Consider the following 14,077-nt stretch of genomic DNA (forward strand, 5'->3'; position numbering starts at 1 on the left):
TTGGTAATTGTAATTGTACGGGGGGCGTCCCGCCTTTGATGTAATCTCGTTGTCGTTGGAGGTATCTTTTGATCGCCTCTGCAATTCTATTTAGCTTTTGATGGCCCCCCGAAACTTTCCAAGGGCCGCTCATTGTTGCATCTTAACAATTGACGCTTCTTAAACTCTCGAGCAACATTGAGTACGCTCACCATGGAGAAAAAAGTGTCTAGTGAGTCTCCCGATGGGCTCCGGGATGAACCCGTAATGCAACATGCCGAGCAACAGGGCCGACGCGGTTCTACTGCTCTCAACATTATTGAGAATCCTCTCAAGGTACGCAATGCGCCGTAGCCTATCATGGCAAAACCTCACACCTAGCATTGCGTAAACTAACATGGCATCTCTTTGAACTACACAGCGCAAAACCGAGGACCAGGCAGTTCGCGATGCAAAGACCTTTGCTGAAACCCATGGCATGTCTGAGCACGCCGAACTCTTTGGTCGCGCCGCTCTGGTGGCACGAGATCCCAAGAGATTTGAGATGATCTCGGAACTGCATGAGGAAGAGCGCAGCGCTCTCTTGTATGAAAGAGATCACAAGTGGCATGGTCCATTCATGCTGTGGTACTCGATCGGTCTCTGTGCTGTGGGAGCTGCTACTCAGGGATGGGATCAGACGGGAGCCAACGGCGCAAACTTGTCCTTTCCCCAGGAGTTCGGAATTGATAAGCCGGGAAGAGATGAATGGATTGTTGGATTGGTCAACTCTATCATCTTTCTCACTGCTGGTCTCATGTAAGTGCCAAAAAACGATAAACCCAGCACTCTGTCCCTCCACTTTTCTATTCTACGCCCACAATTAAAGCTAAGCTCACAATCTCGATCGTAGCGGCGCTTTCATCGTTGATCCGCTCAATCACTATTTGGGACGACGTGGAGAGATCTTCGTCACGGCTGCTTGTCTTACTGCAACTCCGATCGGATCTGGTTTTGCCAAGTCGTGGCAGGGTCTCTTTGCCGCGAGATTCGTCATGGGCATCGGCATTGGCGCCAAGAACGCCACGGTGCCTATCTATTCGGCTGAGATGGCTCCCGCCAGGACTCGAGGTGCTCTTGTCATGTTCTGGCAGCTTTGGGTTGTCGCTGGTACGTCCTTTTTGACTCCTTGTTGCGATGTGTATCGTCGCGATATGTATTACATGTTCGCATCAGTCTTGTGCTAACCCCGTTCTTCTCTTCCAGGTATCTTCTTGGGTTTCGCCGCCAATGTTATCGTCAAGGACACTGGCCCAATTGCTTGGCGACTCCAGTTTGGTTCTGCCTTTATCCCGTCGTTTGTCCTTATGATTGGCATCTTCTTCTGCCCCGAGTCACCAAGATGGCTTATGAAGCACAACAAGCACGATAAGGCGTTCCGATCTATGCTCAGGCTGCGAGCCCACCCCATTATCGCAGCAAGAGACTTCTACTACTCATACATCATCTATGAGGAGGAGAAGAAGGAGGCCCGTGGCTCCGGCTACTTTTCCCGACTGTGGGATTGCTTTGCTGTGCCCAGGATCCGAAGAGCCAACTATGGTGCTTCGACTGTCATGATTGCGCAGCAAATGTGTGGTATCAACAGTGAGTTTGCCTGCCTAGATGGCTACGATGCTCCATTTCATGACTGACACAATCTCGTCTGTAGTCATTTCCTTCTACAGTTCGTCCATTTTCGAGAGCGTGGGCTACACCGCGACCGAAGCATTGTATGCATCGCTCGGATACGGTGCTGTTCAAGTCTTGGCAACCATCCCGACTTTATTCCTCATTGACACAAAGGGCCGTAGAACCCTGACCATGATTGTACGTTCCTTGTGAAACCCATAGCAGATCGATCAGAGACATCATTGTGCTGACATCAACATCAAACAGACCTTCCCCCTCATGTGCATCTTCCTCTTGGCTGCCGGGCTTTCACTCCTTCCCAATGGTGCATATCATATTGCTCCTCAGGATGCAAACCAGAACCCTGGAAACGACTTTAGATCCCGTGGTGCGAGGATTGGACCCGTTGTTCTGTGAGTAGACCCATGAAAACCCGCGCGCCCTCTTGATAAAATATTCCGAATGCGTTGCTAACTTGGATGGGATGAAACTAGTTTCGTGTACCTGTTTACCATTTGCTACTCGTTGGGTGAAGGGCCGGTCGCGTTCCAGTACTCTGCCGAAGTCTTCCCCACGATTCAGCGTGAACAGGGAATGGCATGGGCTGTCTGTATCAACAACACCTTTGGTGAGTAATACCGGCCGTACCATGAGGTAATTAGTTGCCCATAAACTCGTGCTAATGAATTCGTCTTCGCTCCAGCTGGAATCTTAGGTTTGACTTTCCCACGCATGAAGACAGTTATGACTTCAACAGGAGCCTGTAAGTTGACAATGTTCCCAACAAATTTCCCCCCGAGTCAAATAAGCTAACTCATTTCTAGTCGGTTTCTATGCCGGTCTCAATCTAGTTGCTTGGGTCATGATTTTCTGCTTCGTGCGAGAAACGAAACAGCTCACGCTGGAAGAATTGGACCGTAAGTAACACACTGACACTCCTCATGAACTGCAAACATAGACCCGGGCTAATACATGTCGCAGAGGTTTTCTCGGTGCCAACAAAGAAGTTTATTCATTACGAATCAACTGTGTGGCTTCCGTGGTTCATCAAGCGATACGTTTTCTTCCAAAAGATCCCTCGCCCGCCTCCTATTATCGAGAAGGCGGAAAATGTCGACGACGTAAAGGAGGCGTAAACGCATTTACGTTCATGCTCTCTCGTAAATTCGACTTTGAAGTGGCAGACATACCCGATACCCTTCAACATAAAGTGGTGGTGTGTGAACTTGATTGTGTCCTTGACTTGCGCGTGTCATTTCTCGTCGGGCTAGTATACTATAGAGTCAAAGATCTCGTACCGGTACCAAGACTCCTAGATTTCCAATAGTTTATATATATACCCTCGTTTTAGCTGTCCGTTTTCGGCACTGATGCAATTTGTGCTCGATAGTGAAATGTTCAACATGCAGTAGGCCAATGAGTGTTCGTTAATAGTTAAAGGCCAATGCAAAGTGCGGCAAACAGTCTAGAATAGACAGCGTACAAGGATGTTGCTCTTGTAGCAAGTATTGACTGACGCCGTTACAGTAATCCGTGGTCAAACATCGGCTCAGCAGATAACACGTCTGTTTGCCAACAGATGTCTGGTTGATCAGAATCCTGACTAACATCTGACATCTGACATCCCCACCACAGCGAAAAGGACGATGGGCGAAACATCTCTGCTCACTTACACCAGCCAACCCAAGCATCTTGCCACACAATCGCCAATTTTTGTTCATCGCTACTTCACATCGCAGTACGATATACTATACCCCTTTTCTGCAGCATCATGGCCACTGTCGCAAAACCCACTGTTTACGTCGTCACGGGCGGAAACAGAGGGATCGGTCTTGGACTCGTCAAGGGGCTCCTTTCTCGTCCATCAACAACTGTTATCGCTACCGTGCGAAACAATGCATCTGCCACGAGCCTCAAACAAGACATTTCTGCCACTGTCAAGATCGGTGACCAAAGCAACCTTGAAATCGTGGAGCTCGATCTCACTGCCGCCCCCTCAGCTGGAAAAGTTGAAGAAATATTCTCCAGATTGGGCTACGACCACATCGATGTCCTCGTCAATAATGCCGGAGTCTCTCCTCCGATGTTTACTGCCGCGCAAACTCCGGCAGAAGACCTCCGTGTGGCATTCGAGGTGAATACAATTGCACCGCTCATGGTATTTCAGGGGTTGTGGCCATTGCTCCAAAAGTCAGCCAGCCAAAGGTCATCATGATGTCTTCCTCGGTCGGATGCATCACTTTTCAAGAATTGTCTGGGGGTTCCTATGGTCCTAGCAAGGCCGCGCTCAATTGGATCACTCGTGCCTTGCATCTACAAAACGAAGAGGCCGGCCTCGTCGCCGTAGCCCTCCATCCAGGCTGGGTGCAAACTCGCATGGGTGAGAAGTCGGCGAAGGATTGGGAATACCCTCACCCACCGCCTGAGACAGTGGACAATAGCGTCAAAGGTGTACTTGAGGTGATCGATGGCGCTACTAGGGACACGGTTGCTGGCAAATTTGTTACCTATCAGGGCCAGGTTCTGCCTTGGTAAGATCGACGTGAGGCAAAGTCACCGGCAATGATAGTGTCAATGTTTGTGTTAGCTTTGTCCTCCGTGGTGTTGATGAATAGACAAAGTAGTTGCCGCAAATGATTCATAAAATAAATTTGCATGGCCTTTTGGCTTGCTTATTTGCCGATGCGTTGTCGTGTATGTAAGTCGTGGATAATATGGTCATTAATCACCCAGCATATCTTGTGTAACTCGTACTGCACGTGGATGAAATGCGGCTGGATACATCTGAGAGATGGATCCGGGGTTTCCAGTACCACTGCATCATCTGAACCTCGAATCTAGATTGTGAATTGCGATACAACTTGACACCATCGAATGCAACCAAGCGCATGCCAACCTCAACCTCATCAGTATCATCACACCTATCGCTAAAACATGGGTATGCACGAGACAGTTCATAGTTCCGGGTTTCCTCCCGCCAAATATTCCATGAACAAACTATTCAAGTAAATGGATGCATCACGGGCCTGTCCTGGCAACCCGGCTAACCATCGTGATGATGTGGAAGTCCGAATCTGTAGATGGATCAATTGGCGTCAAGTTGACGGGAACTTGACGAGATCGGCTCCATGCCCCGCCTTCTGCAAACACTGGAGACATGAATTGATGGGGATCTGGTCGTCTGGTCCTGTTCCACCGTCCATCACACAATTGATGGCCCTGTGGCTTTTGGGTCCATGTCGACGGTGTACGGTGGGCAAAGATGGCAAATGGTGCCCACCAATTGATGGCACGCAGAACCAAGAAATAGTGGCGGCATCCAATGTGGAAGCTGAATGGAGAAAATCCACAACTGGCCACGAGACAGTTCTGAGTCTAAACCAGACTTGACCCCAACGTCAAGCTTGAGGTCAGGCCGCTAACGGGTCTGGCAAACATCTCGAGATAATCGGGGCCACAATCGGACCAGACCATGTGCTGTTGAGTATTCGTATATCTAGCCTATCGGCCCACATGTCAACTGAACAAGTAGCGTTTGGCAATGTGCTTCAGTTTCATTCTTTAACCTATTAATATCTATTCTCGGGTTCTCAAGGCAAATCTGGGCCATTCATCTTCACTTGGTTCACCCGCTCGAACCCGTCGATATGGCCGACATTGTTGGACAAGTGCCGAAGCCATGGTTCTCACTCTCAGATAGAAACGGTGTCATTGGGCTTTGCGTCGCTTTTGCCCTGATTGCAGCTGTTCTCAAATTTGTTCGTATTTTTGGATATTACACTGCCAAGTGATGTATGACGCGAGCAAACTGATCTGACCTGTTCGGTGTAGATCTCCAACTCGAAAGCGGCAACGAGTCAACCAGATGTCGGCGACACCAAGCCTCATGAAAAACCGGCTTTGGATGAAAAACCTGCATCACTGGTTATAGAGCCTCTTGAAAATTTTGACTGGAAGACAACGGAACCTACAAAGTACCTACCCATCAAGCCAGTATATCACATCACCATGGGTTAGTCTTCTGAAGCTCCGCTCACAAGGCGTCGACGCAATCGCTAACAACACCATACTATACCGTTCAATGCAGCTCTCCAGCAAGACACTCCATCAAACCTCATCACCATCGATAAGGACTATCTAGACAGGGTCACGCATCGTCGCAGTCTCATTGACGAAAAGGGCAGCGCCGTGCATGGCCACCTATCTCGAGGCACAGAGTCTGTCGCTGAACTGTACTCGTACCTCTTGCAAGATTACCTGCCTGCCCGGTATCCCACAATGTTCAAACTATCTCCGGATGGAAACATGTTTGAGAACACAGTGACGGGTGCATCGTTTCCCGTCCAACCACCGCAAGACCCCAACCTTGCCCTTAGGTCGTTAGGAGAAACCGTGGAGGAAGATCTCTTCCTATTGCATGGTACTCCGGATGGCCACCTCTGCGTGGCATTCATGTGTTGCTTTCCCTCTGGATTTGACCCCTCAGAGAAATTCGGCAACTTACTCAAGGACATCCATGGCCCTGTGCCATCATATTCCAAGATTGGAGCCAGTATGGAGCGGTTTTTCGGCAAGTTGCAGGTTGGGGGGAGTGTCAAGAGACTTAATGTTGGTGTTTTTGATCCCCTCCTGACAAAATATCGAATGTATTTCTTGAAAATCAGATGCTGATACTCCTCTTCCCCAGTGGTCCGTCCAAACGCACAACCATCTATACACGTTGGGGACGCACATCAAAGACGACGAGTTGGACGTTTCCTCAGATGGCAGCATTGATGTCGACCAGGTACGTTTTGCTCGCATCCTGCACCCGCAGAAGTGGATTCCTACCAGAAAGGGCTGACATGTTTGTTGCAGACATACTTCCGCGTTGAGCTCCAAACCTTGACGCGGCTGCCTAAAACGCAAGCGGTCTTGTTCTCGTTCAAAACCTATTTGTACAATATTCGTCAAATTAAGGAGGAAGGTTCAGGGCCAGAGTTGGCCGACGCCATTGAAGGTTTGAAGTCGGGCAATGCGCCCGGAATGTGGAGGTACAAATCGGCTGTTCGATGGGGAAAGCCGGTATGTGACTACCTTCGATCGTGATGGACGTCGATTGTGACGGCGCTGTATGAGGTTTAATGTGAATATGAAGCTGGGGGTACTGCAACCAAGATGGTGTGTTTGGTGTCCCACGATATGGTGCTGAGCCTGCACCTTCAAAGGACTAGACAAATCAAGACAAATGAATGAATAAAGGGCATTCCAGTACGACTGTGCGTGTACGATATCTCAACAAGTGATTGCAAGTCCCATAATCCCATCAAGGGAATAAGATACGACAGGGGGCAGCTCTAGCCCCGGCTTATTTCAAGTAGCGTCGCAATCTGGAGGCAAACAAGCATCTAAGGACAAGGTAGGTGGCGCATGTTTTGCAGGGAAGGGGGAAGTTAAAAGCAAAAGCCAAAAGAGCCAAAAGGATGTTTCAAATGAAAAGACAATATCCCAAAGCTTGGATGAACTTGAGGGCTCTTTGGCAACATTGAAGGACTTAAGTACAGTACCTGTCACAGCATGCATGTATGGTACGATACAAGCCGTCGTCCAACGGAAAGAAAAGACAAAGACCGGCTTCTTTGACATTCCACATCCCGTTTATGCACACGTGACAAGGCTGTCACCGTGCCGTCTCAATTCAGGTCTGCCATTGGCTGTGTTTCACCCAACTTCTGGCAGAAGTGTGGCTTGCGTGCCAGATGCTTCTCCAATTGGCAACCCCACACTCGGCTTGTCCGCATCAAAGTTGGTAGCCTCATCAGTCCCCAGCCACAGGTGCTTGCATCACCCGTGGATGGACAGACCATCCTTGCTTGTCCCGATGTTCTTTCGGCAACCAGCCCAGACTTGACGGCAGCGCGACCTCCGCCCTCGTTGACAACCACAACCACCTCCACGACAATCACCATCCAAGCCATCTGGAACAACCAGACATTTTACCTGCTGCACCCTCAGGACTCGACATTTTTTCCAAGCTACTCATCTTCCCCCTCTTATTAAATTTTTTCCAAGGTCCCTGGTCACCTCTTCCTTACCTTATCCATCTCCCCTCGCGCTCTTACAGATACATCAGCTGCGCAAATCGGCATACCCAATTGCCTGCGTCGTACGCTTGACGTTTTCGGCGCCTCGCCGAGTCCATCTCAATCCTCCTTGTCTACCATCGCGAAGCGCATCCGACAACCGTGTTGTTGTTTCCTCGTTGCAAATATAATTTAGTTTCGCCCGTTGGAAGGCTTCCCACACCCTCGTTTAAGGCCTGTTGGTCGATTTTGCGTCCCTCTCCCTCTCATCTCGCGTCCCAGCCTTACGAGCTCGTCGGGTGGGACAACGAAGCCTTTTTGGCCGGCTATGCTCTGACAGACTGGTTTATTTTGCCGAATAGAGGTTTGCTTTTTTGGGTTGCTTTGGACCTTATCGCAGAGTTTCTTTCTGCATCACCTTGTTCGAAGATATCCCAATCGGTAGCCGTCGCTGAGAACCATGTCTGCTCCTTGTTCGTTTAGACCTCTCCCTCAAATCTCTTGTGACTCCTCGCTTACCAGTTACATCGCTGCAGTATCTTCCGACGAGCGGGAACGCTACACTCGGATCATAGATGATATTTTGGCCACCGCGGATCTCGAGACTATCTCGCGTAAAAAGGTCCGGCAAGCGTTGGAGGGCCGACTTGGCGGCAAGGATTTGAGCGAGCAAAAGGTATGAGCCGAGTGATGCAAGCTTTACTCTTTTCTTCCTATGCTTGTAAGACTAAGTTGGTGTGCTAACCGCATCCTAGGATGCCATCAAGCGCCTAATTGAGGCTCGATTCGACGCCGTCTCCGGTGCCGATTCTGCTGCTGCGGATGTCCCAGCACCCTCTATTCCCGAACCGTCTTCCAAGCGACCGAACGGCGTCTCCGACTACGACGAGACGGACCCTTCTGCCTCCCCCGAGCCTGCGAAGAAGAAGACGAAGCGATCGTCTTCATCCGAGGACGCGGATGCGCGCCTTGCTGCTCAGCTGCAGGCTCAAGAGAATAGCCTAGCCCGTGGGCGAACGACTCGCGGAGGCGGTGACCGGACAGTGAAGAAGCGAAAAGCGCCACGAAAGAAGAGTGCCAAGAAGGTCCGCGATGATGACGACAGCGACGTCAATGGCAGCGCCGACTCTGGCGTCAAGAAGCGCAAGGCTGTCGGTGGTTTCCAAAAGCCCTTCAACCTAAGTTCCACGCTCTCTGAAATTTGCGGTGAGACCCAGGTAAGCATTACTTGACCAGGATTTATTCCCTTGGATACACCATTTGATACACAATATCCAGCCAAGCTAACCGGCAAATGCAGCTCTCTCGCCCGCAGGTTGTCAAGAGACTCTGGGAACATATCAAAGCCAACGATCTTCAAGATCCGGCCGACAAACGACAGATTCGCTGCGACGCCAAAATGCAGGCTGTTTTCAAGCAAGCCAGGGTTGACATGTTCAAGATGAACAAGGAGATTGGCAACCATCTCTATCCAGTTGGAGAAGAGTAGTGCAGCACTTGACATACTTATGGCTGTTCCTCACGGACAGCAGCAGCAGCAGCAGCACCAACCATGCACAGCGACCAAAAAGAAATTCACAGTTACCGGCGCCTCGAGGAGTTTCTGGAATATATTGAATCTATTGCACCTTTTTCTGTACTTTGGAGCTTTTTGACTTGGTTTTAAGTCCATTTTCAACCTTGCCTATTTCCTCTTCTTTTTTACTCTTGTTTCTCTTGTTTTTGTTGTATTGGGTCGGCAGCATGGGATGGCGAGGGATGGAATTTGAGACGGCTTTTCGTTCTGCTCATGGGTTCATTCACGTCTCGATTTGGGAATGCCTAGTGACGAGAGATGCGTTTTGCGAGGGAAGGTAAGGCTTTCAAGTTGTCTGGAGGACGGGGGCAGCATCAGTTAGATGACCATGGCTCCGGGGAGGGAGCAGTCAATAGCTTCGTTAGGGTAGTCTAGCTACGGCTAGATTGCAAATATATTTGCTCAAGGTACAACCGTAATTTCTATTTGCATGTGGTTTATGTGATGCACTCGACGAGTTACCTGGTCTGCGGGAGAATGAAACAGTATGATACGGATATAATGGTCAATGCTTACCATGAGGTTTTGATAGTGCGTGAGCTTGTCTGCTTTGACAGTGTCGTGCTGAGGATGTATTCAGTAGGTGCGAATCTTGTCAACATAGGCTCTGTTTCAACCGTTCAGACGCACTACCCTACATGCGAGCTCATTTTTCATCGCGTCCAAACGCACCAGGTCTAGATGGAGATTGTTGGATGCACGGGTGAATTGCGATTTCACAAATTACGTGAAGCATGTACAGTTTTCTGCAAACTGTAGCCACCGTTGTTGAGGCAATCTACTCGCTTGACGCAACATGTCACCCGTGGGCCTGTCAATATGTACTTAGTATGTGCCGTGCCTAACACGGCGCATGATACCTAGCCCCTCGACGCAAAACCAATGGACGAGGCAATAGAGAATTCGAGAGCAAAAATAAAATACAAAAACCAAAAGGTTTAATCCCTCGCAAGCGAAAAGACAAAAAAAGAAAACGTATGAACAACAAAAAAAAAGATGTGCCGCAGCGAGGACTCGAACCTCGGTTTCCAGTGATTTCATGCTAGACGAACCACAAACTGGTGTCCTTACCCCTAGACGACTGCGGCGTGTAGGTTGGAAGATGTCGGAGAAAGCTTCTTAATTTGGGTTATAAACCTTGTCGGACGACAGATGCATTTACTCACCCACATCTTCGAGCCTTGTCTACCTAGGTAGTCTGGTGTGGGCTGGTGGCACCATGACACCCAAAGTGATCAATTGATGCTACATGGCCAGCAACCCGCGGCAGAAATTAGCCCTGTCGACTCATTAGGGCCTCGGGCTGACTCATTGGGGCTCAGTTGACTCCATCAATTGATGTCGACTGCGGTCGCAGCGCCAACAGCCCCTGGAGTGCGCTAGGATAGGCCGACCAGACCTGGGCAGAACCATTGAATCATCCAGTCCACAACATTCTCAACTGAGTGAATGAAAATTGCCCCTCACCAGACTGCCTGTTCGTGCCCGCCAGACGAGACCAGAACAAGCACCCTGCCAGTTGAGACTGGAGCAGTCTGGCTGGTTGACACTGAGATTTGCTGCCCCTCCAATTGGCCTCCCGTTGATAGTGCCAGATGCCGTTTGATTTGATGCCATAATAAAATCAACGACTCCAGACCAAAAATTACCAATTATTCATCAATGATTCCAACCACACCTTGTCGTCTTTCGTTGCCATCTCACGCATTCTGCATCCGTTCTTAACCTGTCAATATCAACTTGACCTTTCATCCGTTTTCTTCTCCCACTCTTGTCCCACTCAACCACACGTCGACGTAATACAGACGAAGAAAAAACATCGCAATCTTCTTCCCCCACCAACGACAAGTCAACCTACGGAGAGAATCGACCTCTCACACTCGCCCAGCACTTCCAACCAACACTATTTTGCAACGGAATCATTGGAAGCGACCTCACACTCATCACTGGCTATGCCTTCTCCGGAAGGTGCACCTCAATCCGGCCGAGGCGAAGGCTCCAGAGGACGCGGTCGTGGCCGTGGGCGAGGCGCTGGTGGTCGCGGAAAACGAGGTCGAGGAGGAGCAAATGCTCAAGCGACTACAACTCCCGCAAATCCAGCAGCCCAAGATGTCGCTGCTGCCGCTGCCGCTGCCAGAGCTCACATCCTGAAGCAACAAACCCAACCTGCCGAATCTAACACAACCGGTACTGCGGCACCCCCCGATGCTGACGATGATGCTGATGTCTGCTTCATCTGTGCTAATCCTGTGGCGCACCATTCCATTGCTCCATGCAACCATGCTACCTGTCACATCTGTGGTTTGCGCATGAGAGCCCTCTATAAGACAAAGGACTGTGCCCATTGTCGAGTAAGTACCATCCCACACCTCCAATTATGCACGAGGAATCTTCCAAAACATATTAACACTCTCTCTAGACTCCAGCTCCGTTTGTCATCTTCACCGACGATGCAGAGAAGCGATTTGAGGACTATACCGATAACGACATCACCACAACCGACTCCAATATCGGCATCAAGTACACAAATGAGGACATTGTTGGGGACACTGTGCTCCTGCTGCGATACAACTGTCCCGACGAATCTTGTGACTTTGCGGGTCTCGGATGGCCAGACCTGCATCGACATGTTAAATCAGTGCACCGTAAGCGAATGTGCGACCTTTGCACCCGTAACAAAAAGGTCTTCACCCATGAACACGATCTCTTTTCCGACAAGGAACTCGAGAAGCACATGCGACGCGGCGACGATAAGCCAGGCGCCGCTGACCAGACGGGCTTCAAAGGCCACCCCCTGTGTGGCTTCTGCGGTGAACGTTTCTACGACGACGACAAGCTGTATGAGCATTGCCGTATGAAGCATGAACGTTGCTTCATTTGCGACAGAAGCGATTCACGGCAACCACACTACTACCTCGACTACAACGCGCTAGAACAGCACTTCAAGAAGGACCACTACATCTGCTCAAACAGCGAGTGCTTGGAGAAGAAGTTTGTCGTTTTTGCCTCGGAAATGGACCTTCAGGCGCACAACCTGAAGGAACATGCGGGCAAAGCTGCAGGCAGGGACGCTCGACTGGTCGACATGTCATCCTTTGACATTAGACAATCCTACCAAAATGAGAGACGCGGAGGTCACAGAGACGGTGGTGAGGGACGCGGCAGAGGACGTAGAGGTGGTGGCAGAGGCAGAGACCCTAACGAGGATGCCGTGCCGCCAACCTCTGCTCAGCCATTGCGAAGAGATGAACTTGCTCTGCAGCGTCAACTCGCAATTCACTCGACGCAGTCTGTTTCGAATCGAACCTTTGGAGGCCAGCTCTCAGCGCCTGCTGGACAGTCATCCAGCGCACGACCAACATCATCTGGTACTTCAACGCCGACTCGAAACGCCGCCATCCAAAATCAAAACGGCCTCGTTGACTCCATAAACTCTCTCACCATCACAGATACCTCCAACATGTCGCCAGAAGAACGAGCTCGACTTGTCCGACACAGCTCCGTGGTTGAGCGAGCTGCCAACCTCCTCGGCAATGACTCCAATAAGCTCAACACCTTCCGTCAACACATCTCATCCTACCGCCAGGGCGGATTCACTGCTCCACAGCTCATCGACGCCTTCTTCACCTTATTTGCGGACGTCTCATCCAATGCTCTGGGCACGCTGGTCCGCGAAGTATCGGATCTCTTTGACGACAAGAAGAAGGCTGATAGCCTCCGCGCAGCATGGCAAGATTGGCGCGCCATCAACGAAGACTACCCCAGTCTCCCCGGCCTCAGCGGCATGCATGGCGCAACCTCAAGTTCAAGTGGATGGGCACACGCGGCCACCGCCAACCCAGGCTTACCCAACGCTGCTCCGGCACAGAAGCACTCTAACCGGGTGCTCCGTCTCAAGAACAGTACTCGTCTCGGTGGACCAGCGCCGGCAACCGTCAGAACAACACCGGGTTGGATATCATCCCCAGCCGTCCAACCACCATCCGCCTCCTCTTCATCCGCATTCCCCTCTCTCGCGTCAGCATCGACATCGACATCAACACCTGCCTCCCGCTCAACATGGGCATCATCAACTTCCCAACCGCAACAGCCACGAACCGCCATCCCCCGAAACCAAGAAGCCTTCCCCTCCCTCCCCGCGGCACCCAAGCCAACCACCACCATCTTCGGCTACGGTTCCGGCAGAGGCGTCCGTAGGGACTACGGACACGCTGAATCCAATTTCCAGTGGGGGAACAGCTCGTCTGCCGTGAACACCCCTCCTAATGAAGAAGAGGAAGAGACGGGCAAGGGCAAGAAGGGCAACAAGAAGGGGAAAAAGGTACTTGTACAATGGGGTTAAGCAGCATTTCAGGTTCTAGCTCTTGGTGGATTAAAGCATGGTACGTGTTGGATGCATGGAGCGTTTTGGCAGATAAAAAGTTCATAATGACAAACTGTGTCAACGATTTGTAAATGAGCATGGAATACGGAGTAAATAAATGGCAGCGCAATCACATGCCCTTGATTGACTGGTGGCCACGGTCGACACATACATGAATTGCCACAATGGCCAGAGTCTTAATGGAAATTCGAATATTGAAACCCATTATTACATTACGCTTGTGACTAAAAGACATCCTAAGCTAACAAAGCCGCACACAATGGCATAAAGTGTCTGCCTTTCCGTCACAGGCCATCACCCAAGAATACAACAGCTTCCAATATACACACTGCCAAATATGGTAATACGTTGCAACAATCTTGTAGAGCACAATGCAAATGTGTGGACAACATTATTCACGATACCGCCCCCGCCCCTGCCCCCGTT

General features: G+C 50.4%; 4 protein-coding genes and 1 non-coding gene across 5 annotated transcripts; 4 read left to right on the forward strand and 1 right to left on the reverse strand.

Annotated features, from left to right (window-relative positions):
* Positions 1-192: 192 nt before the first annotated feature.
* VFPPC_10428 (sugar porter (SP) family MFS transporter) lies at positions 193-2,765 on the forward strand (the record flags this gene model as incomplete). Its single annotated transcript, XM_022428709.1, has 10 exons — positions 193-315; positions 401-777; positions 872-1,128; positions 1,225-1,605; positions 1,670-1,827; positions 1,897-2,042; positions 2,124-2,257; positions 2,333-2,392; positions 2,454-2,546; positions 2,611-2,765. The coding sequence occupies 10 exons, from the start codon at positions 193-195 to the stop codon at positions 2,763-2,765; spliced, it is 1,884 nt and encodes a 627-aa protein (XP_022284016.1).
* A 635-nt stretch (positions 2,766-3,400) lies between these two features.
* On the forward strand, positions 3,401-4,164 carry VFPPC_10429 (short chain dehydrogenase domain-containing protein; the record flags this gene model as incomplete). Its single annotated transcript, XM_018288801.1, has 2 exons — positions 3,401-3,780; positions 3,825-4,164. 2 exons carry the CDS (start codon positions 3,401-3,403, stop codon positions 4,162-4,164), a joined length of 720 nt encoding a protein of 239 aa, XP_018137392.1.
* A 3,987-nt stretch (positions 4,165-8,151) lies between these two features.
* On the forward strand, positions 8,152-9,180 carry VFPPC_10431 (SWIB/MDM2 domain-containing protein; the record flags this gene model as incomplete). The annotated part of the gene is made up of 3 exons (XM_018288803.1): positions 8,152-8,367; positions 8,447-8,908; positions 8,992-9,180. The coding sequence occupies 3 exons, from the start codon at positions 8,152-8,154 to the stop codon at positions 9,178-9,180; spliced, it is 867 nt and encodes a 288-aa protein (XP_018137394.1).
* A 1,086-nt stretch (positions 9,181-10,266) lies between these two features.
* On the reverse strand, positions 10,267-10,355 carry VFPPC_17345. The gene has a single exon. It is a non-coding gene; the product is annotated as a tRNA-His (tRNA).
* An 864-nt stretch (positions 10,356-11,219) lies between these two features.
* Positions 11,220-13,609, forward strand: VFPPC_10432 (C2H2 finger domain-containing protein; the record flags this gene model as incomplete). Its single annotated transcript, XM_018288804.1, has 2 exons — positions 11,220-11,618; positions 11,687-13,609. 2 exons carry the CDS (start codon positions 11,220-11,222, stop codon positions 13,607-13,609), a joined length of 2,322 nt encoding a protein of 773 aa, XP_018137395.1.
* Positions 13,610-14,077: the final 468 nt, after the last annotated feature.

Source organism: Pochonia chlamydosporia (assembly GCF_001653235.2).
Source record: "Pochonia chlamydosporia 170 chromosome Unknown PCv3seq00011, whole genome shotgun sequence".
Lineage (NCBI taxonomy): Eukaryota > Fungi > Ascomycota > Sordariomycetes > Hypocreales > Clavicipitaceae > Pochonia > Pochonia chlamydosporia.